Genomic DNA, 25,414 nt, shown 5'->3' on the forward strand with positions numbered 1-25,414 from the left:
CTACTAGAAAGGAAAGAAATGTATGTATATACAGTGTTATATGTAGTTTTTTCCCTAAGATAAATACAACCAAAGAGCTATAAATGCTCAGAGATAAAATGTTGTTCTGAGATGATGTTAAGGAGGCAGTGGTACTTGAACTGCTCAAGGTGGGGAAATAGTTCACTTACAAGTTTTCATAAGTAAGCTCCTCAAAATTTAGCTTCAGTGTTTTAAATGAATTTTTTGTACCTTAGATCATTTTATAATCAAACGAATCCATATTTCATCAAATCTAAGACACAGTATTTACCTTTTTTCTTAAAATGATGCAAGTTGATCATTATACTTATCCCAATTTCAGCTGTGTTAAAGATGTGAAAATACAAGCATCTTAAATTTAGTGAGATATGGTAGGTAAAAAATATCCTAATGCTAAGTATAAAGTGATTTTTTTTAAGTGATTCTTGATTTATCTGCTCTTTTGGATCATCAGCTCTGCTACTAGTCATTAATATATTAGTTTGGATAAAGAAAGGAAAGTTGACTGTATCTGCCAAATCTGTTTCAAAGTAAAAGATCTGCTCAAACCAGAGTTTGATCACTTGCTGTATTGTACAACACTCAAAGTCAAACTGCTGTTGGACTCAGGTGACATTCAACTGTTGGAGCACATGTTGGGACTAGTTGAAATGAGTTATCTTTCACTCTTCTTTTGCAATACCCATAAGTTCTTGTCTGTTAAACCTGAACAGATGCCACCCCTCCTCAAAGGAAAGATCTAAAGCCCTCGATGAGTGTAGTAGTCAATAGAAGCCTGGTTCCAAATGACAACAAGACAGTGCATGCAGTTACATTGGCTTCTGATGGCTATCTGTTTAAAAACAAATAGAGGTTTAAAAACAAATAGAGATTATTTTTACTTGAAAGCATAATCTTCATTAACACATTTATTTAAGGTCAATTTGCAAGTTACTGTGTCTGTATAATACTTCCAAATAATAATACAATAGTTACCCTTGAAATTCTCTAAAGCTATAAGAATAAAAAAGCCCTGTTGAGTTTTAAAAAGTCCAGAAGTAATTTGCGAAGTCTACTCATTGTTTTTTCTATAAATCCTGTTCAGTTTTTTTCTTTATTCTACAGAAAAAGTTTCTAAAAGTTTCATATGCATTTCCAAAGAACAAAAGGACCTTGTTTTTATACTATGCTTTTTTTTATTAAAGTATAATTAACATACAATATTATATTAGTTTCAGGTGTACCATATAATGAGTCAAGAATTCTATGTTTCTCAGTGCTCATCAAGTGTACTCTTAAATCTTCTTATATTTCACACATCCTTCCCACCCACGTCCCCTCTGACAACCACCAGTTTGTTCTCTGTATTTAAGAGTGTTGTTTTGTTTGGCTTTTTTCTTTATTCATTAGTTTTGTTTCTTAAATTACACATATCAGTGAAGTTATAAAGTATTTCTCTTTCTCTGACTTAGTTCACTCAGTTATGTCCTCTAGGTACATTCATGTTGCAAATCATCCTTTGTGGCTCAGTAATATTTCATTGTGTGTTTATGTATATGTATGTGTATATACATACCACACTTTCTTATCCATTCATCTGTTGTTGGACATATAGGTTGCTTCCACAGGTTGGCTACTGTAAATAATGCTACAGTAGACATAGGGGTGTATATATCTTTTTGAATCAATATTTTCATTTTCCTTGGATAAATACTCAGTAGAGGAATTATGGTATCATATGGTAATTTCTTTTTTAAATTTTTTGTGTAGAGTTCATTTTATTTTTTATTTTATTTTTCTAATATGAGATTTATTTTTTTGACTTTAATAATCATATTTTTATTTTTTTATTTTATTATTTTTTTTAATATGAAATTTATTGTCAAATTGGTTTCCATACAACACACAGTGCTCATCCTAACAGGTGCCCTCCTCAATACCCATCACTCACCCTCCCCTCCTTCCCACCCCCCATCAACCCTCAGGTTGTTATCAGTTTTTAAGAGTCTCTTATGTTTTGGCTCCCTCCCTCTCTAACCTCTTCCCCCCCCCCCCTTCCCCTCTCACATGGTCTTCTGGTAAGTTTCTCAGGTTCCACATAAGAGTGAAAACATATGGTATCTGTCTTTCTCTGTATGGCTTATTTCACTTAGCAGAACACTCTCCAGTTCCATCCATGTTGCTACAAAAGGCCCTATTTCATTCTTTCTCATTGCCATGTAGTATTCCATTGTCTATATAAACCACAACTTCTTTATCCATTCATCAGTTGATGGACATTAGGCTCTTTCCATAATTTGGCTATTGAAAGTGTGGCTATAAACATTGGGGTACAAGTGCCCCTATGCATCAGCACTCCTGTATCCCTTGGGCAAGTTCCTAGCAGTGCTATTGCTGTGTCATAGGGTAGATCTATTTTTAATTTTTTGAGGGACCTCCACACTGTTTTCCAGAGCGGCTGCACAAGTTTGCATTCCCACCAGCAGTGCAAGAGTGTTGCCCTTTCTCCACATCCTCTCCAGCAGGGATAGTCTCCTGATTTGTTCATTTTAGCCACTCTGACTGGCATGAGGTGGTATCTGAGTGTGGTTTTGATTTGTATTTCTCTGATGAGGGGAGATGTTCAGCATCTTTTCATGTGCCTGTTGGCCATCTGGATGTCTCCTTTAGAGAAGTGTCTATTCGTGTCTTCTCACCTTTTTTTCACTGGATTATTTGTTTTTCGGGTGTGGAGTTTGGTGAGTTCTTTATAGATTTTGGATACTAGCCTTTGATATGTCATTTGCAAATATCTTTTCCCATCCTGTTGGTTGCCTTTTAGTTTTGTTGATTGTTTCCTTTGCAGTGCAGAAGGTTTTTATCTTCATGAAGTCCCAATAGTTCATTTTTGCTTTTAATTCCCTTGCCTTTGGAGATGTAACAAGTAAGAAATTGCTGCGGCAGAGGTCAGAGAGGTCTTTTCCTGCTTTCTCCTCTAGGATTGTGATGGTTTCCTGTCTCACATTCAGGTGCGTCATCCATTTTGAGTTTATTTTTGTGAATGGTGTAAGAAAGTAGTCTAGTTTCATTCTTCTGCATGTTGCTGTCCAGTTCTCCCGGCACCATTTGTTAAAGAGACTGTCTTTTTTCCATTGGGTATGCTTTCCTGCTTTGTCAAAGATTAGTTGGCCATACTTTTGTGGGCCCAATTCTGGAGTCTCTATTCTATTCCATTGGTCTATGTGTCTTTTTATGCCAATACCATGCTGTCTTGATGATTATAGCCTTGTAGTACAGGCTAAAGTCTGGGGTTGTGATGCCTCCCGCTTTGGTCTTCTTTTTCAATATTTGTGTATTTGGGGTCTTTTTGGTTCCATACAAATTTTAGGATTGCTTGTTCTAGCTTCGAGAAGAATGCTGGTGCAATTGTGATTGGGATTGTATTGAATGTGTAGATAGCTTTGGGTGGTATTATCATTTTAACAACATTTATTCCTCCAATCCATGAGCATGGAATGTTTTTCCATTTCTTTGTATCTTCTTCAGTTTCCTTCATAAGCTTTCTATAGTTTTCAGTATACAGAACTTTTACATCTTTGGTTAGGTTTATTTGTAGGTATTTTATGATTCTTGGTGCAGTTTTGAATGGGATAAGTTTCTTTATTTGTCTGTTGCTTCATTATTAGTGTATAAGAATACAAATGATATGTGTACATTAATTTTGTATCCTGCAACTTTGTTGAATTCATGTATCAGTTCTAGCAGACTTTTGGTGGAGTCTTCTGGGTTTTCCATGTATGATATGTCATCTGCAAAAAGTGAAAGCTTGACTTCATTTTTGCCAATTTGGATGCCTTTGATTTCCTTTTGTTGTCTGATTGCTGATGCTAGCATTTCCAACTCTGTGTTAAACAACAGCGGTGAGAGTGGACATCCCTGTCGTTTTCCTGATCTCAGGGGGAAAGCTCTCAGTTTTTCCCCATTGAGGATGATATTAGTTGTGGGCTTTTCATAAATGGATTTTATGATGTTTATGTTCCTTCTATACCGACTTTCTTGAGGATTTTCATCAAGAAAGGAGTTGAATTTTGTCAAATGCGTTTTCTGCATCAATTGACAGGATCATATGATTCTTATCTTTTCCTTTATTAATGTGATGTATCACATTGATTGATTTGCAAATGATGAACAAGCCCTGCTCCCCAGGAATGAATCCCACTAGTTCAAGGTGAATAATTCTTTTTATAAGCTGTTGAATTCAATTTGTTAGTATCTTACTGAGAATTTTTGCATCCATATTCATCAGGGATATTGGCCTGTAGTTCTCTTTTTTTGCTGGGTCTCTGTCTGATTTAGGAATCAAAGTAATACTGGCTTCATAGAATGAATCTGGAAGTTTTCCTTCCCTTTCTATTTTTTGGAACAGCTTGAAAAGGATATGTATTTTCTCTGCTTTAAACGTCTGGTAGAACTCCCCTGGGAAGCCATCTGGTCCTGGACTCTTCTTTGTTGGGAGATTTTTGATAACCGATTCAATTTCTTCGCTGGTTATGGGTCTGTTCAAGCTTTCTATTTCCTCCTGATTGAGTTTTGGAAGTGTGTGGGTGCTTAAGAATTTGTCCATTTCTTCCAGGTTGTCCAGTTTGTTGGCATATAATTTTTCATAGTTTTCCCTGATAATTGCTGTATTTCTGAGGGATTGGTTGTCGTAATTCCATTTTCATTCATGATTTTATCTATTTGGGTCATCTTCCTTTTCTTTTTGAGAAGCTTGTCTAGAGGTTTATCAATTTTGTTTACTTTTTTTAAAAAAACAACTCTTGGCTTCATTGATCTGCTGTAATTTTTTTTTTTTTTAGATTCTATATTGTTTGTTTCTGCTCTGTTCTTTATTATTTCTCTTCTTCTGCTGGGTTTGGGGTGTCTTTGCTGTTCTGCTTCTATTTCCTTTAGGTGTGCTGTTAGATTTTGTATTTGGGATTTTTCTTGTTTCTTGAGATAGGCCTGGATTGCAATGTATTTTCCTCTCAGGACTGCCTTCGCTGCATCCCAAAGCATTTGGATTGTTGTATTTTCATTTTCATTTGTTTCCATATATTTTTCAATTTCGTCTCTAATTGCCTGGTTGACCCATTCATTCTTCAGTAGGGTGTTCTTTAACCTCCATGCTTTTGGAGGTTTTCCAGACTTCTTCCTGTGGTTGATTTAAGTTTCATAATATTGTGGTCTGAAAGTGTGCATGGATCTCAATTCTTGTATACTTATGAAGGGCTATTTTGTGACCCGGTATGTAATTTATTTGGAGAATTTTCCATGTGCACTTGAGAAGAACGTATATACTGTTGCTTTGGGATGCAGAGTTCTAAATATATCTGTCAAGTCCATCTGATCCAATGTATCATTCAGGGCCCTTCTTTTCTTTATTGACCCTGTGTCTAGGTGATGTATCCATTGTTGTAAGTTGGGTATTAAAGTCCCCTGCAATTACCACATTCTTATCAATAAGGTTGCTTATGTTTGTGATTAATTGTTTTATATATTTGGGGGCTCCCGTATTTGGTGCATAGACATTTATAATTGTTATTTCTTCCTGATGGATAGACCTGAAATTATTATTTAACGTCCTTCTTCATCTCTTGTTACAGCCTTTATTTTTTTTTAACGTTTATTTATTTTTGAGACAGAGAGAGACAGAGCATGAACGGGGGAGGGTTAGAGAGAGGGAGACACAGAATCTGAAACAGGCTCTGGGCTCTGAGCTGTCAGCACAGAGCCTGACGCAGGGCTTGAACTCATGGACTGCGAGATCATGACCTGAGCCGAAGTCGGCCGCTTAACCGACTGAGCCACCCAGCGCCCCATTGTTACAGCCTTTAAATTAAAGTCTAGTTTGTCTGATATAAGTATGGCTACTCCGGCTTTCTTTTGACTTCCAGTAGGATGACAGATAGCTCTCCATCCCCTCACTTTCAATCTGAAGGTGTCCTCAGGTCTAAAATGAGTCTCTTGTAGACAGCATATAGATGGGTCTTGTTTTTTTTTTGTTTTTTTTTTTTTTGTTTTTTTTTTATCCATTCTGATACCCTATGTCTTTTGGTTGGAGCATTTAGTCCATTTACATTGTGTTTTTATTGAAAGATATGGGTTTAGAGTCATTCTGATGTCTGTAGCTTTCATGCTTGTAGTGATGTCTCTGGTACTTTGTGGTCCTTGCAACATTTCACTCACAGAATCCCCCTTAGGATCTCTTGTTGTCCTGGTTTAGTCGTGATGAATTCCTTCAGCTTTTGTTTGTTTGGGAAGACCTTTATCTCTCCTCTTCTGAATGACAGCCTTGCTGGATAAAGGATTCTCGGCTAAATAATTTTTCTGTTCATCACATTGAAGATTTCCTGCCATTCCTTTCTGGCCTGCCAAGTTTCAGTAGATAGGTCTGCTACTATTCTTATGTGTCTACCTTTGTAAGCTAGAGCCTGTTTATCCCTAGCTGCTTTCAGAATTTTCTCTTTATCCTTGTATTTTGCCAGTTTCACTATGATATGTCATGCAGATCGATTCAAGTTACGTTTGAAGGGAGTTCTCTGTGCCTCTTGGATTTCAATGCCTTTTTCCTTCCCCAGGTCAGAGAAGTTCTCAGCTATGATTTGTTCAAGTACACCTTCAGCCCCTTTCTCTCTCTTTTTCTTCTGGAATTCCTGTGATATGGATATTGTTCCATTTGATTGCATTACTTAGCTCTCTAATTCTCCCCTCATACGCCTGGATTTTTTTTTATGTCTCCTTTTCTCAGCTTCCTCTTTTTCCATAAATTTATCTTCTACTTCAACCTATTCTCTCCTCTGTCTCTTCAATCTGTGCTATGGCCGTCTCCATTTTATTTTGCATCTCATTTATAGCATTTTTTAGTTCCTCATGACTATTTCTTAGTCCCTTGGTCTCTGTAGCAATAGATTCTCTGCTCTCCTCTATGCTTTTTTTCAAGCCCAGCGATTAATTTTATGACTATTATTCTAAATTCTTGTTCCGTTATATTGCTTAAATCGTTCTTTTTTTTTCACATTGAGTAGATGGTCTTTATTTTATTTTATTTTATTTTATTTTATTATTTTTTATATGAAATTTATTGTCAAATTGGTTTCCATACAACACCCAGTGCTCATCCCTAAAGGTGCCCTCCTCAATACCTATCACCCACCCTCCCCTCCCTCCCACCCCCTATGTACCCTCAGTTTGTTCTCAGTTTTTAAGAATCTCTTATGCTTTGGATCTCTCCCTCTCTAACCTTTTTTTTTTTTTTTTCCTATTCAATTTGTTAGCTGTCGCTACTTCCTAGAGTTTCTTTTGAGGAAAATTCTTCCATTTCGTCACTCGGGTAGTTCCTGTGGTGGCTCCAAACTGCAGGGCACTTCCACTGTGCTGTGTGGAATAACTTTCGTTGGTGGGCGGGGCGCAGTCAGGTTGGATGTCTACCCCCAGCCCACCGCTGGGGCCACAATCAGACTGCTGTGTACCATATCTTGCCCTCTCCCAGGGGCAGGACTCACTGTGGAGTGGTGTGGCCCCTATATGGGCTACTTGCACCCTGCCAGGCTTGTGCTGCTTCAATGGGATCTGGCATATTAGCAGGGGTGCACAGGGGCGGGAGGGGCAGGCTTAGCTTGATTTGCCATTGGAGGGGCCCTGCAGCACCGGGAGAGATGGATCCACAGAAGGACAGCATTGGGCGTCTGCAGGGTGCAAGCAAGTTTGGTGAGGGGAACTGGTTCCCTTTGGAATTTCGGCTGGAGGATGGGAGGGGGAGATCACACTTCACAGCACCTTTGCTCCCCCTCAGAATTGAGCTCTGTCTTCTGGGGCTCAACAACTCTCCCTCCCTGCGTCCTCTCACCCTCCCCGCTCTCCGAGTGCAGAGCTGTTGACCTTTAACATTTCAGATATTAAGTCCTGATGGCTGTCAGAACTCACGGAGTCGGGCCCCTCCGCTTTTGCAAGCTAGACTTCAGGGGCTTTGCCTTGCCCATTGGGCTGCCCCTCCACTGCCCAGCTCCCTCCCGCCCATCCATATAGCACACATTGCCTCTCCACCCTTCCTACCCTGTTCTGTGGGCCTCTTGTCTATGCTTGGCTCTGGAGAGTCTGTTCTGCTAGTCTTCAGGTGGTTTCCTGGGTTATTTAGGCAAATATGGGTGGAATCTAAGTGATCAGCAGTACAAGGTGAGCCCAGTATCCTCCTACGCCACCATCTTCTTTTTTAAATTTTTTGAGGAACCTCCATAATGTTTTCCACAGTGGCTGTACCACCTCTGTTCTCAACAACAGTAAATGAGGGTTCCTTTTTTGTTTTTTACATCCTCACCTTGTATGTTTGATATTAGACATTCTGACGGGTATAAAGTGATATGACATTGTGGTTTTAATTTGCATTTCCCTGATAGTGATGTTGAGCATCTCTTCTTTTGTCTGTTGGCCATCTGTATGTTTTCTTTGGGAAAATATCTCTTCAGGTCCCCTGTCCACTTTTTAATTAGATTATTTGTTTTGGTGTTAAGTTGTATAAGTTGTTTACATTATTTTAGATGTTATCCTGATATTAGATATGACATTTGCAAATATCTTCTCCTATTCAGTAGATACACTTTTTGTTTTGCTGATGGTTTCCTTTCCTGTCTAAAAGGTTTTTATTTTGCTACAGTCCCAATAGTATAATTTTACTTTTGTTTCCTTTGCCAGAGAAGACATCTAAAAAATATTTTTATGGTTGATGTTAAATAAATTACTGCCTATGTTTTCTTCTAGGAATTTTATGGTTTGAGGTCTTACACTTAGATATTTAATCCATTTTGAGTTTATTTTTGTGTATGATGTAAGAAAATGGTCAAGTTTCATTATTTTCATGTAGCTGTGCATTTTTCCAACACCATTTGTTGAAGAGACTGTCTTTTTCTCATTGGTTATTCTTGCCTCCTTTATCATAGATTAATTGGCCATAAAAGCATGGATTTATTTCTGAACTCTGTTTAGTTCCATTGATATATGTGTCTATTTTTGTGTCAGTAAAATGCTGTTTTGATTATTCTGTAGTATATCTTTAAACCTGGGATTGTGATGTCTCCAGTTTTGTTCATTTTTGAGATTGCTTTTGGGCATTCAGGGTCTTCTGTGGTTCCATAGATATTTTAAGATTATTTTTTTCTAATTCTGTGAAAACAAATTGGTATTTTGATAAAGATTGCATTCAATTTGTAGACTGCTTTGGGTAGTATGGACATTTCAACAATACTGGTTCTTCCACCTCATGAGCATGGAATCCCTTTTCGTTTGTTTGTGTCATCTTCAATTTCTTGCATCAGTAGTTTGTAGTTTTTGGAGTAGATTGCTCACCTCCTTGGTTAAGTTTATTCCTAGGCATTTTGCTCTTTTTTTTCCAATGGTCAGTGGACTTGTTTTATTTATTTTTCTGATATTTCTTTATAAGTATTATAGAAATGCAACAGATTTTGGTATATTAATTTTGTATTCCATGTCTTTACTGAATTCATTTATCAGTTCTACTAGTTTTTGGTTGAAATGTTTAGGGTTTTCTCTATATATTATGTCATCTGCTGATACTGAAAGTTTTACTTCTTCCTTACCAAGTTGGATGCCTTTTCTTTTTCTTGTCTGGTTTCTGTGGCTAGGACTTTAGTTCTATGTTGAATAACAATAGTAAGAGTAGACATCCTTGTCTTGTTTATGATCTTAGAGGAAAAGCTCTCAGTTTTTCACCATTGAGGATGCTGTTAACTGTGGGATTTCCATACATGGCCTTAATTGTGTTGAGGTATATTTCCTCTAGACCTCCTTTGTGGAGAGTTTTTCTCATGAATGAATGTTGTACTTTGTCAAATGTTTTTGCTACGTCTACTGAGATGATATAGTTTTATCCTTTTGCTTGTTAATGTGATGTATAATATAGAGTTGTGAATATTGGATCACCCTTACATCCATGGAATAAATCCCACCTGATCATAGGGAATAATTGTCTTAAAATGAATGGTTGCATTTGGTTTGCTAATATTACATGATAATTTTTGCACCCATGTCCATCAGAGATATTGGCCTTTAGTATTCTTGTTTTGTAGTGTATGTGGCTTTGGTTTCAGGGTAATACTGGAAAATGAGTTTGGAAACTTTCCTTCTTTTTCATTTTTTGGATTAACTGAAGAATAAAAGGTATTAACTCCTCTTTAAATGTCTAATAGAATTCATCTGTGATGCCATCTGATCCTAGACTTTCATTTGTTTAGAGTTTTTGATTGCTGATTCAACTTCATTGCTAGTAATCAGTCTATTCAAATTTTCTATTTCTTCCTGATTCAGTTTTGGAAGGTCATATATTTCTAGAAATTTATGCATTTGTTATAGGTTGTCTAATTTGTTGCATACAATTTTTCATAATATTCTCTTATAATCCTTAGTATTTCTGAGGTATTGGTTGTTATTTCTCCTTCATTTCTAATTTTGTGAGTCTTCTCTCTTCTTTTTTTAATGAGTCTGTCTAAAGGTTTATCAATTTTGTTGATCTTTTCAAAGAACTAGCCCCTGGTTTCATTTATCTGTTCTATTGCTTTTCTTTTTTTAGTTTCTATTTCATTGATTTCTGCTGTAATCTTCATTATTCCCTTCCTTCTACTGGCTTTCGGCTTTGTTCTTTTTGTAGCTCCTTTATGTGTAAGGTTAGGTTTTTTGCTTGAGCTTTTTTTTAGTTCTTCCAGTAGACCTATATTGCTCTAATCTTTCCTCTTAAATCAGCTTTTGCTGGATCCCAAAGATTTTGGATCATTGTGTTTTCATTTTCATTTGTCTCCATGTACTTTTTTTCCCCCTCTTTGATTTCTTGTTTGACCCACTCATTGTTTAATAGCATGTTATTTAACATCCGTGTATTTGTGTTCTTTCCAGTTTTTTCTTGTGTTTGATTTCTAGTTTTCATGTAATTGTGGTTAGAAAAAGATGCATGATAGATTTTAATCTTTTTATTTATGGAGACTTGTTTTGTGGCCTAACATGTGGTCTGTTCTGGAGAATGTTCCTTATACAGTATTTGTGTAAAGTTTATTTTGTCTGATATAAGTATTGGTACCCCAGCTTTCTTTTCAGTTCCATTTGCATGGTAAATGTTTTTCCATCCCTTCACTAGCAATCTGCATGTAACTTTTAGTTCTGAAGGGAGACTTTTGTAGGTAGCATATCAATGGGGCTTGCTTTTATATCCACTCAGTCACCCTCTGTCTTTTGATTGCAGCATTTTGTTCATTTACATTTAAAATAATTATTGATAGGTATTATTGTCATTTGTTAGTTGTTTTACAGGTATCTTTTTAGTTCTTCTCAATTATCTTTTTCTCTTGTTCTCTTCCCTTGTCTTTGATAGCTTTCCATATTGATAAGCTTGGGTTCCTTTCTCTTAATTTTTTGTGTATCTATTAGACATTTTTTTTAAGAGAGTGTAAGTGGGGGAGGAGGCAGAGGGAAGGGAGAGAGAGAGACAGAGAGAGAAAGAAAGAATCTCAAGGAGGCTCCACACTCAGTGCAGAGCCCAATGTGGGGCTCAAACCCACAACCCTGGGGTCATGACCTAAGCCAAAATCAAGAGTCAGAAGCTCAACCAACTGAGCCACCCTGGCGCCCCATTAAACATTTTGGATTTGTGGTTTTTCATTAGGCTCATATATAACATGCATACAGTGTAGCAGTCTATATTAAGTTAATGGTTGATTACATTTGAGCCCATTCTAAGAGAAGTAAGTTTTTATACTCCCCCCACATTTTATGTATAATATGTCCTACTTTACATCTTTTCATTTTGTGAATCCTTTGACTGATATATCTACACTTGATCTTACTGCTTTTGTGTTTTAACCTTCATATTGGTTTTATAAGTGATTCATCTATGGCTTTTAATTTGTTTGTATTCAATGAAAATTTTTTCTCTCATAATTTCTTACTCCTGATTATCACGTTTTCTTCCCACTCAAAGAATTCCCTTTAATGTTTCTTGTAAGGCTGGTTTAGTGGTGATGAACTTTAATTTTTGTTTGGTTGGGAAGCTCTTTATCTCTACTTCTATACTGAATGATAACCTTGCTGGATAGCCATGAAATGAGTATTCTTGATTGCAGGTTTTTTTTTTCCTTACATCATTTTGAATATATTATGCCACTCCTTTCTGGCCTGCCGTTTCTGCTGAAAAATCAGCTGATAGCTTTATGGTGTTTCCCTTGTATGCACCTTTTCTTTTCTCTTCTTTTCAAATTCTCTATCACTACTTTTTTTTGCCATTTTATTTATTATGTGTGTTGGTGTGAATTTCCTTGGGTTGATTTTGTGGAGACTCTGTGCCTTCTGGATCTGGGTGTATGTTTCTTTCCCCAGATTTAGGGAGGTTTTTAGCTATTATTTCTTCAAATAAATTTTCTACCTCCTTTTTCTTTTTCCTGTTCACCTTTGTTACTTTCTGTTACTCTTGTCTTCCAGTTCACTGATCTGTTCTGCTTCCTCTAATCTATTGATTCTCTCTAGTCTAATTTTCATTTCAGTTATTAAATTAGTCATCTGATCGGTTCTTTTTATGTTTTCTATCTCTTGTTGATGGTGTCCCTGAGATTTTCCACTTTTCTCAAGTCCAATATCTTTATGACCATTAATTTGGTTTCATTATCAAGTATCTTACCTCCATTTCATTTAGCTCTTTTGCTGTGGTTTTGTCTTGTTCTTTCATTTCGGATATATTCCTGTGTCTTATTTTGTCTAACTCTCTGTTTGTTTATATTTATTAGGAAAGTCAGTTATGACTCCTGATCTTGAATGTAGTGGCCTTACAAAGAAGAGGTCCTGTGGTGCCCTGTAGCACAATGTCCTCTCTTCACCAGAACCAGATGCTTCATGGATATCTTCTATGTGGTTTGCGTATACCCTACTGTTGTGGTTAAGCCTTATTTGCTTTCAGTCCAGTTGGTTGTACTTGCCTCCTGTACTTGACTATTATGGGCCATGTTTGGTCCTGTGCTGTTAAGGGTCAATTCTGTGGCTACAGTGCACTTATAGTTGGGCATTGTCAGAAGTCAGATCAAATGCCTTCCCTATACCTGGTTTGCTGGGGCTGAGGTCATGCCAAACTGCAGTGTTTTCCCTGTGTTGTCTCCTGAGAGGTTTATTTTGGTGGGCAGAGGCTGCAGACAAATCAGATGCCTGTCACTATTTTGTCTCTTAGGGCTGTGGTAGCACCAACCTGCAAGGTGTTCTCCCTGCCTTATACCCTGAGAAGCTTTTGTTAGTGGGCAGGACTGGCAGACCAGATGCCTGCCCCCAAACTGCTATAGCTGCAGTAACCCCAAGCTGCAGGACTCTCTCCCTGTGCTACCCCTGAGAGATTTTGGTTGGTGGACAGGGCTAGTTTTCAGATCACATCCCTAACCCCAGTCCATCTTCTAGTGTTCCAGATGCACTGATCAGCTTGGTACTCTCTTTGCACCGCCAGTTATAAGGTTTGGCTGCTTAAGGCTACAGTTGAACTGATGTGTGTGGTTATCTTTCCTTCTCTCCAGGGCAGGAGTCATTTTGGACTGGTGCAGGTCACTGCCAGAGCTGCTTGAATAAGACATGGCAGGAGCTGCTTTGGGACTCCTGCTGAATGAAGCAGGTTTGACAGAGTGGATCCACAGTGGAATGTTGGGTGGGATGCATGGTATTTGTAAGGTAGATGCAATCTACTCCCTATTACCTGCAAGTCTCCAGCTATCTAGGGTGGGAGGTAAGCGGTGGGGGGGGAGCACAAGGAGAGAAATGGTTCCCAGCACCTCTGTTATTCTTTGAGTAGTCTCCCAAAGATCTCTGCCCCTCTAGCACATATTCTGAGATTTGTAAATAAATCTTCTGGGATACCCCAGGCACTTTTCACACTGCTGCTTCTATGTTGTATCTGGTGAGGTTGTTTGTTATACTGTCTCTTTAAGGTTGGGGACTCAGTTTCCTATTTCCCTTTTGCTCTCAGTACTAATCCCACTGATTACTAAAGTTCTTAGAGTTAAGCCCAGCTGGTTGTGAAAACTCAGGAAGTTAAGTCCCATAGTTTTCAAAGACAAATGTTAGGGGGATTTGTCTTCAGGGCAGATTCCCCCATGCCTGGGCTCCCTTCTGTGTGCTTATGGTGTCCCTCTCACTTGTGTTTAGTCTCCCCAGAATTTGGTTCCTGACCTTATCTCTGCCTGTCTCATCCTTTTAAATGTGGCCTTCTCTCTTTGAATAACTGTGGAAAGTCTGTTCTGCTAGTCTTTGGGTCATTTTCTGGGTTGGTTGCACTGAAGTAGCTGGTATCTAGGTGTGTTCCTGGGCCAAAGTGAGCTTAGGAGGCTCCTACTCCTCCAACTTCTAGAAGTTGTTTTTATGTTATTCTTATATTCATACCATGGACCTATTTTATGGGTAGAATTGCCTTCTAATCTCCCTTTTGCTTACTTCTGCTTTATAGCAGAGGTATGTAGTATGGTTGTGGATTATATAGAAATCAATTTTTGGTTACATATAATTCAAATATAATTTATATGAGTATCTGATTTGAAGATCTAGTTTAGTTGAAACAAAAAGAGTAAGTACATTTTGAGGTTATGTTCAGAATGTGAGAAAAATTATCCAATTTATACCCAATTAAATAATATTTAATGAAGAAAAAGATAGTATATAGAATACCAATACTAAATGTAATACGTACCTGACTTAACCTTTTCAGCATTTCTGCTCCAATACCTAGATCTTTTAAATAGGTAATAGGAAATGAACCATGAGTTGAAAAAATCCACTTAACACATTTATTTACTTTAATCTTAAAGAAGTAAAATTTAAAACCTGTATCTGGCCATTATATATTCTTAATAGCTTGTGTTGAAACTCAACTCATTAATGTATTAATTTTTTTCCTAATTTTAATGAGGTTCCAAAGGTAATAAAAAAGATTTTGGATTTATTTTAAAGATTGGTGAAGCAGAAATGAGACCCTGACACTATCATAATATAGTATATTTCTTATTCACTTTTAGACAAAACAACCCAAAATATAAAAGCATGCTTTTTAAAGATAAAAGGGTAGCTATGATAATTTGGCTTATTCAAGCCTTGATGGGAACTAATAAGAAAGTATTTTTCTAACCTGTGATTGAGTTTTCACCATATGCGGGGATAACTAAAATAGTGATCAGGTTCATGAAATAGAAGTGAGTTACATAAACTAACTTAAACACCATATTTGTACTGAAACCCTATCTCTACTCTTTAAAATATACCATTTTAATTTTTAAACTATAAGTAATATATAAGTGTAGCTTGACCTCGGTAAGCTTGTATGACATAAAAGTCCTCTAGGTAAAGTAACTTGCCAATCCAGGGGTCATACATAAAGTAGTACATGGCAAATCCAATAGTCATTTTGCCTAGAAAAGGGAAGAGAGGGTACAACGAAGTTAATGCTTTAAATCTTACAGTGTTCTTTCTTCTAAAATTGAATATCTTAGTGTTTTCTTTAGCTATTAAACTAATAAAAGCTTACTGGACAAAATTTCAATACAAAAATATATAATGTAGGCTTAAGCCCCTTATAACACAATCTTTAAAAGATAAGCCATCTTTTAACAATGTAGAGTATATTCTTCCAATTTTTTTCTATGCATATACAAACATAAATATATACCACACATTTTCTTTAAAAAAAAAAAACCCTGAGTTTATGTACTTATATTCTTCTCTGTTTAATAGTAATCATATGCTATCAAACTGTTCTTCATTTTCAGGGTAGAGAAAGCATACTACAGATTAAATTGGAGAAGGATTTCTTTTACCTGATGGTTTTTGTTGGTTGTGTACTTCTGCAATCAGGCAATAGAAAAGGGGATTGTTCCCAAAGCCATCCCCGAGTAAATCTGAAATATCAATTCATATACAATATGTTAGAAAGTTTATAGTAGAGGAAAGGAAGATGGTAGAGTAGACAGCATCAGGAATTCATCTCTTCACCTATACAACTGTACTGGCAGAACCTGAAGTAAATATTTTGGAACTCTAGAGTTTATTTGAATACTTGAAGCTTCCAGAGGGCAGCTTGGCTGGTAAATCTCAGTTAATTTTGGTCAAATACAGCCATCATCCCACTGGTGGCTTCCAAGCTTCCCTTGCCCTGCTTGCCTCATGGCAGCAGCTGTAGGGACAGCAGCTTGAATTACTGAGTGGTTTGCTAGAGCCAGGGTAGGCATTAGGGAACTTATCCTCCAAATATTGGAGTTCTGTGTTCTTACCATGAATTGCTATTCTGAAGGCTGAGGTTAGAGCTTTGAAGTTAGCCATCATTCTTCCAATCTCCACCAAATAAAGCAGCTTCCAGATGTAAAAGGAGCCACACCTGTTTTGTTTAGCATTCAAAACCAACCACATATACAGAGAATCTAGAAAGCTACCATGCATGACAAGGGAAAGATACAGAAAAAAACCTCAGAACACCGTAAACATTCAGAACACCGTAAACATTTAACTCAGGCTGATCTCTGACACAGAGACACCAAAACAACTAAAAAGCAAAACAAAACAAAACAAAAAAACATCCATCCCTGGGAAGGGGGAGAATTTGTTTCCAGAGTTAACATATTAGAAGACTCAAATGTCCAGTTTTCAAGAAAAATCACAAGGCATACAAACAAATTGGAAAGTATGCCCCATTCAAAAGAATGAAGTAAATCAATAGAAAACATACCTGAGGAAGGCCCAGATATACTATTAGACAAAGACAAAAACAAATGTCTTAAAGATGCCCAAAGTGCTAAAGGAAAAACATGCACAAAAACAGGAAACAAAAGTATGAACAAAATAAGAATATCAATGACAAAATACAAATTGAAAAAAAGAACCCCCGAACAAGAAATTCTAAAGCTGATAAGTATAATAATTGAAATGAGTTATGCACTGTAGAGGTTAAAAATCAGACCTCTGCTAGCAGAAGAAAAAAGTCAGTGAATATGAATATAGGATAATTGAAATTATCAAGTCAGGAAAAGAAAAATAATGAAGAAAAGTAAACCAGAGCCTAAGGGCTTTGTGGAACACTATCAAGTTGGCCAGCATACACAGTATAAGACAGATTCTCAGAAGGATAAAAGAGAGAAAAAGAGTAAAAAAGAATATTTGAAGAAATGATGGCTGAAAACTTCCCAAATTTGAATCAAGAAATGAATCTACAAATCCAAGAAGCTCAATAAACTCCAAGTAGTATAAATCCAAAAAAATCAACACCAAGACACATTATAATGAAACTGCTAAAAGACAAAGAGAAAAATCTTGAAGACAGCAAGAAAGAAATAACTTGTCATATACAATGGATCACCAATGGGATAATCTTTTTTGTTTTAAATTTTTTAATGTTTGTTTATCTTTGAGAGAGAGAGACACACACAGAGTGTGAGTGGGGGAGGTGCAGAGAGAGAGAGGGAGACAAAGAATCCAAAGCAGGCTCTACACTGTCAGTACAGAGCCTGATGCGGGGCTTGAACTCACAAACCTCAAGATCATGACCCGAGCTGAAGTCAGATGCTTAACTGACTGAGCCACCCAGGCACCCCAATAGGATCATCTTCTGATTTCTCATCTGAAACCTTGGAGACCAGAAGGCAGGGGATTGATCTTTAAAAATGCTGGAGGGAACCTGTCAACTGAGAATTTTGTCTCCACCAAAACTGTGCTTCAAAAATGAAGGAGAAATTGAGACATCCCCAGATCACCACCAAAGCAAACAAACAAACCTGAGGGATTTCATTATCACCAGACCTTCCCTGGATACAATGCTAAAAGGAGTCCTTTAGGTTGACATGAAAGAAAGCTAGATAGTAACTCAAAACCACATGAAGAAATAAAAATAAAGGTACCTAGTTAAAGGTAAATGCAAGAGCAAGTATAAGGAAAGGACTAGAGTTATTTTAATTTTGTTTGTAACTCCACTTTTATTTTCTATATGATTTAAGGATAACTGCATAAAATTAGTTATTAATATATGTTATTGGGCCCACAGTCTGTGAAGATGTAATCTCTAACATCAATAACATACAAAGGGGGGGAATGGAAATTTATTATTTTGTATGCCATTGGAATTAGACTAGTATAAATTCAAATTAGATTGTTATAATTTTAGGATGTTAAATCTAGTCCCAGTAATAACCACAAAGAAAATAGTTATAAAATATACACATAAGGAACTGAGAAGGGAATCAAAACATTTCAACACAAAAATCAACAAAACACAAAAGAAGGTGGAAATAAGGAACAAAAATACTGTATGGCATATAGAAAACAGCAAAATGGCAGAAGTCCCTCCTCAGTGATTACTTTAAATGTAAATGGATTAAATGGTCTAATCAAAAGACAGAGTTTAGCAGAATGGATTAAAAAAATAATCTAACTCTATGCTGTCTATAGGAGACTCATTTTATTTTTAAAAACACACATAGAAAAGTTGACAGTGAAATAATGGAAAAAGATATTTCATGCAAATAGTAACCAAGAGAAAGCTGAGGTTGTTGTACTAATAACAGACCCAATAGACTCTAAGTTAAAAACTGTTACAAGAAACAAAGAACGAGGTTATATAATAATAATAAAAGGGTCAATTCACCAAGAAGATACAGCATTTATAAACATTTATGTATCAATCAGGGCTCCAAAATACATGAGGCAAATATTGACAGAATTGAAGACAGAAAAAGATAGCTCTACAATAATAGTAGAACACTTCAATACTTCAATTTCAGTAATGTACTGAACAACCAGACGAAAATTAATTTACTAGATCATTTGAACAATACCAAATGGACCTAAAAGAAATATACAGTACACTCCACCCAACAACAACATAATGCACATTTTTCTCAAGTGCACATGGAAGCTTCTCTAGGATAGACTATATGTTAGGCCACAAAACAATAAATTTTGGAAGATTTAAATCATACAAAGTATCTTTTCAATGAAACTAGAAATCAACAGCAGAAGCAAACTATAAATATCACATATTTAGAAATTAATGCACTCTTAACCAATAGATCAAAGAAATCACAAGGGAAATTAGAAAACAGAGATGAATGAAAATGAAAATACAACATATGAAAGTTGTGGAATGCAGTGAAAGCAGTGCTTAGAAACTTACAGCTATAAATGCCCACATTTAAAAAAGAAAAGATCTCAAACAATAACCTAAAAATGTATGCCTTAAGAAACTAGAAAAAAGGGAGAAAACTACGCCCAAAGCTAGCAGAAGGGAAGTAATAATAAAGTTTAGAACAGATATAAACAAAATAAAGGATAGAAATACAATAGAGAAAAATCAATAAAACCAAAAGTTGGTTCTTCGACAATGTCAACAAATTGACAATTGGACTGACAAAAAGACAGAAGATGCAAGTAATTAAAATCAGAAATAAAACACTACTACTGACCTTAAAGAGATAAAAAAAAAAGATTATAAGTAAATACTATGAATTGTATACCAACAAATTAGATAACCTAGAAGAAAGGAACAAATTCCTTGAAAATTACAAATGACCTAAACTTATTCAAGAAAAGAAAAATCTGAGAAGACCTATAACAAGAGTTTGAATTAGTAATTAAAAATTTCAACAAAGAAAAGTCAGGGACTTTGAGATGGTTTCACTGGTGAATTCTATCAAACATTTAAAGAAGAATTAACGCAATCCTCAAACTCTTCAAAAAAGTTTGAAGAGGAAGAAATATGTCTTAACTCATTCTATGAGGTCAGTATTACTTTGATATCAAAGGCAGATAAAGACATCACAGGAGAACAAAAATACAGACCAGTATCCATCATTAGTATATATGCAAAGATGGGACGCCTGGGTAGCTCAACCAGTTAAGTGTCTGACTCTTGGTTTCAGCTCAGGTCATGATTTCATGGTTTGTGAGTTTGAGCCCTGCATTGGGCTCCTCTCTGACAGTGCAGAGCCTGCTTGGGATTCTCTCTTTCCCTCTCTGCCCCTCCCCTTATTGTGTGTGTGTTCTCTCTCAAAATAAATAAATAAACTATATATGTAGATGCAACGATCCTCAACAAAGTATAAGCAAACTGAATCCAACACCATAGTAAAAGAATCATTCACCATGACCCATGACCAAGTGTGATTTATCCTAGGAATGAAAGGATTGTTCAACATAAGAAAATCAATTAATATAATATATCACATTAACATAACAAAAGAAAAAACCATGAACATCTCAATGCAGAAAAGGCATTTGACAAAATACAATACCCTTTCATGACAAAATCCCTCAGAAATCTAGGAATAGAGGAAAATTCCTCAACATAATAAAGGATACTCATTTAAAAAAATAGTTAACTTCATGCTCAATGGTGAATGGCTTAAAGCATCCCCCTAAGATTAAGAACAAGATAAAGATACTTTAACTGCTGCTGTTCAACATTGTACTGGAAGTTATACCCAGAACTATTAGAAAAAGAAATAAAAGCTATCTAAATTAGAAAAAAAAAAAAAAAAGAAGGGAAAAGAGTGGAGACGGAAACAAACCACAAGAGACTCTTAATGATAGAGAACAAACTATGGGTTGAAGGAGGTGGGTGGGAGATGAGATAGATGGGTGATGGGTACTAAGGAGGGCACTTGCTGTGATGAGCACTGGGTGTTGTATGTAAGTAATGAATCACTGATTCTACTCCTGAAACCAATATTGTGCTGTATGTTAACTAAAATTTAAATTTTTTAAAAAATGAGAAAAAATAAATTAGGAAGAGGTAAAATGTTCTCTGCAGATGACAAAATCCTACTGGTAAAAAAAAATCCCAGAGGATCCAAAAGAAAGCTACTATGGCTAATAAAGGAATTCAATGAAGTTTCAGGCTGTAAGATCAACAAATAAAATTTTGTTTCTATACACCAAAGAACAAACTAAAAAGTAAACTTAGAAAGCAATTCCCTTTACAATAGCCCCTAAAATAAATACCTAGGAATAAATATAACCAAAAGGTGAAATATTTGTGTGCTGAAAACTACAAAAACATTACTGAAAGAAAAGAAGAACTAAATAAATTAAAAAACATCTTGTGTTCATAGATAAGTCTTAACGTTAAGATGCCAGTACTACCCAAAGTAATCTGAAGATTTGATGGAATCCCTATCAAAATTCCAAAATTCCAGTCCCTATCCCTTTTCACAGACATGGTAAAACCAATCTTCAAATTCATTTGGAATTCCAAGTGTATAATTTCATATGCTTTAATCATCTTTAAGTGTTTATATTTCCTTCCAAAAGAGTTCTTATTTGTTGCAAAACACTAGCCTATCTGTTTAATATTGCTGGCTATCAAAATGTAGTAAATATGTTGAAAATAGTTTGTCATTTTGTGTTTATCCATTTCATCCTATCAGGCTACTACCAACATATTGGGCATCAAGTTTACTTTTTTTGACCAGTTACATTTCTAATTCTACATTTTGAACATTACTTGAAGACTATTGCAGCCATAAAGATGCAAAAGCTTTTAAATATCAACTTAATACTTAAAAAATGGGGAAAATAAAAAATAGTGGATCATTGACAAAGCTATCAAACTAATGTCCTGCATATGTAGATACTATTAATGGCACCATCTTTGTGTAACAAGGACAGCAGCTTCTGCATATCTAGGTACAAGTAGTATGTGTGCATACATTATGCCATATTTTTTTAATCTCTGAAAACATTATATAACATCTTACTCATTACTGTTAAGTTCACTGCATCCAGCATGTTCTCACAGGAAGCCAATTCCTGTCAAAGTAGAGGAAATTTTCAGTTTATAGTTTAGTAACAAATTCTCTTTTTATATAAAAATTTTTTAAGTTTATTTATTTTGAGAGACAGAACTAGCAGAGGAGCAATGGAGAGAGAGGGAGACAGAATCCCAAGCAGGCTCCGCACTGTCAGAATGGAACCTGATATGGGACTCAAACTCACAAACCTGTGAGATCATGACTTGAATTGAAACCAAGAGTTGGATGCCTAACTGAGCCACCCAGGCACCCCAACAAATTCCTAAGATGATAATCATGATGTAGCACCTGAGTGGCTCAGTTGGTTAAGCATCCAACTCTTGATTTCAGCTCAGGTCATGATCTCATGGTCGTGAGACTGAGCCCAGCATCGGGCTTTGTGCTGTGTTTGGAGCCTGCCTGCTTAAGATTCTCTCTCTCCCTCTCCTGCCCTTCCCCATCCGTGTTTTCTCTCTCTCTCTCTCTCTCTCTCTCTCTCAAAAAAAAAGATGGTAATCATGAAGTTTTTATAAGTATTTATTTTTTATTTAGCATTTATTAACATAGGATGCCCCATGTAGTATTAATAAGTGAGTCAGAATTAGCTGCAGTCATCTAGAAACTTAAAATCGAAAACGGCACATGCAATAAAAGCACATATATGGAGAGATCAACTAAGTTGATACCTCACTTGTATGAATTTTGGTTGTCCAGGTAACTAGTCTTTAATACAACCAGAAATGTGGAAGTGGAAATTCCAAAAGGAATATTCAAGGTAGATGTCATAAAGTCTATATACAATAAAGCTAGTAGACTTTACAGAAAAGTCTGTCATGTTTGCCTGTGAGGCGTTATACTCAGTTTAACTTTAGACTTTGTCAATGTAGCTTTTCACTATATCATTTTTTACACATTCACATTAATTCATAGTTTGGATTATATGCTTGAAAAGGCATTCCCCATGTTCAGATTATTAGATAACAACATAAAGCTCAAAGCTAATTAATCATTACATTTCTGTCTATGATGCATAGTAAGTAATTTTGCTTTTCTATTATTTTTCAACAGTGAATACTCATTAAAATTATTCCCAAGAAAATTCTAGTGTATATTCAGGTATATGAGGCAAATTTAAAAGCAAATGTGGTCAGGGACTCCACAGATACAGGTTGAAGTGGGAGAGTCCAGTGATCTGTTTCTTCCTTAGTGATGTTTGGAAAGATAAAGAACATAAGTTTTCTGGATAGAGAGATTCACTCCCATTGAATAATAAATTTATTAATTGCCAACTGGGTGCCAGATACTAAGCTACAAAAAACTTAATTTTTTTTTCTGCCTGGAAAAATGTGCTTCCAGTACATAGTACTGTGCATAGTACCAGTATTGTGCATAGTACTTTGATCAATGATCTAATCATGTGATTAATGCCAGTTAGAGAAATGATATGGGAGAGTAGAATAGAATCGAAGACATGGAAGGATAACCACGTTCTTACAGATCTGTAATAAGACCTAACATTATTTCAACAGATGTATTTCACTAGAAAACATTTTTGCCATTAAAACACATTCTTTTAAAAAAGGGAACAGAAACTTGGCCTGATTTAAGGATATATCATATATAGATATAGATATAGGTATATACCTTTTCATTGTAAAAAGTTTCCCTTATCTGTAACCTGTGCCTTATTCCAGTCTCATATTTACTCCATTGAAAATATAGGCTGCCACATTTATATGGAATTGTTTAGGTTGTGCATCACATAACTGATTCTTTTGAGTGCCACAGAACTTAACAGTAACTATAGCTATTAGTGTTTCCCCTTTACTATACTGGGATGATTTCCATAAAAACCATTAAAATGGACTTTTAAATAAGAAATTTTTATCCCAGCTCCATGGACTCCTAGAAGTTGTCTGTGGATGGCTGCAGATGTGTGTCAGGGGTCAAAAAACTGTCTGAGTTGTATGGAATATTTTTTCTGAATGAATATTGTTTTGTATGGAAAATTTGTTCTGGATGAATATTGTTTTCTGCACAATCATGAGCTTCTACAAGTAGGTGTGGTCTTAAAAGCAACAAGACTCCCTACCCTAAAATCTTACCCATTAATACCTGAAATTCTGTGACTAATAGATCATTCATTTAAGTGAAGCATTTTTCTCTAAGATCTTTTTTTAAAGTTAAAATTTCCCCAAGAGAGACAACATATTAGGTCCCTGAAATGTCCATGAATTCATTCCCCCCACTTTGAGTCCCCTACTATAAGTCAAGAAATTTATGTGTAATTATATTATTACAACAATCTTTAATATAGATAGTACTATAATATTGATTATAGATGTAAAAATTGAAGCCTACAGAGGTTAAGTAATTTCCAGAAGGTTGTGTACATGGGTCATAATTAGCAAAACTAGGAATCAAACCCAACCTATGCCTTCCTTACCCTCAGCCCTGAACTAATGCCATGTAATTCCACAGAATAAGAAGAAAGATGCTTACTTTAATTAGGTTCAGGATTTCTGGGCAATCATGAGCCTCTGCAGGTCTTATTCGGAAAGAATTCATTCTTGGTTGCCTCATGCCTGATTGGCTCCTTCCTGGTTGGCTTGGGCCTGGTTTGTTCATGCCTGCTTTGCTTGTTCCTGCTTGACTTGTACCTGATTGACTCCAGCCTGGTTGCCTCATTCCTGGTTGATTCATTCTGAATTGGCTCAGGCCTGGTTGCCTCATGCCTGTTTGACTTGGGCCTGATTGCCTCAGGCTTAGTTGACTTGTGCTGAATTGGCTTGAGCATGGTAGCTTCATGCCTGGTTGGCTTGGGCCTGGTTGACTTATGCTGAATTGGCTCAGATCTGTTTGCCTCATACCTGATTGACTTGTGCCTGACAGGCTTGGGCCTGGTTTTCTCAGGCCTAGGTGGCATGTGCCTCCTTGCCTCACCCCTGGTTGGCTCATACCTGGTTGTTTCATGCTCAGATGGTTCATGTCAAGTAAACTTGTGTTTGGTTGGCTTATGTCCAGTTGGTACATACCAAATAAGCTCATTCCTGACTGGCTCATGCCTGGTTGATTCATGTCTGGTAAGCTTGATTGGTTCGTGCCTGATTGGTTCATGCCTAGTTGACTGAGGACTGGCTGGCAGATGATTGGTTGGCAGATGACTGTTTGGCCAATGACTAAGTGTCTTGATGGAACAGAAGTTCTTGACTACAGTGCTGTGGTGGAAGGCAGTAGGAGGTTTCTGTTTTTTTCTTAATTTGATTGGTACTTTTAGATACCCCTCTATCAAGATGAGAATGGGAAAAATAATGGAGGACTACCCAAAAAAGATTATTGATGCCTCCGATTTGCTGGAGTTGACCTCACCAGCGACCACAGCTGTAGGCTTGGCTGGGTTTCAGGTTGTCATCTGGCCCTTCTCTGCCAACAGGCCGTAAGTGAGGGGAAGAAGAAAATGACCCTCGGGGAGTATTCCTGCTTTACCCCCTTGCACAGTCACTGCGTCATAGTAATGAAGTCACAATGCTCATATTTATGAGCTTAAGTGCTCCCCCGTGTGTTGAGGGAGTGGTGAGACAAGGCCTGCTTGACAACCATTTTATTTCCCC

At 36.4% G+C, this 25,414-nt stretch overlaps 1 protein-coding gene across 1 annotated transcript; it reads right to left on the minus strand.

Moving 5' to 3' along the window:
• Nucleotides 1–683: 683 nt before the first annotated feature.
• Nucleotides 684–24,654, minus strand: SATL1 (spermidine/spermine N1-acetyl transferase like 1). Its single transcript, XM_047844092.1, is given in 7 exon segments — nt 684–763; nt 766–853; nt 14,729–14,769; nt 15,342–15,443; nt 15,849–15,929; nt 21,771–21,822; nt 24,306–24,654. Coding segments are annotated over 7 exon segments (750 nt in total). The 5' UTR covers nt 24,612–24,654.
• Between the last annotated feature and the right edge of the window lie 760 nt (nt 24,655–25,414).

Source organism: Prionailurus viverrinus, chromosome X (assembly GCF_022837055.1).
Source record: "Prionailurus viverrinus isolate Anna chromosome X, UM_Priviv_1.0, whole genome shotgun sequence".
Taxonomy (NCBI): Eukaryota; Metazoa; Chordata; class Mammalia; order Carnivora; family Felidae; genus Prionailurus; species Prionailurus viverrinus.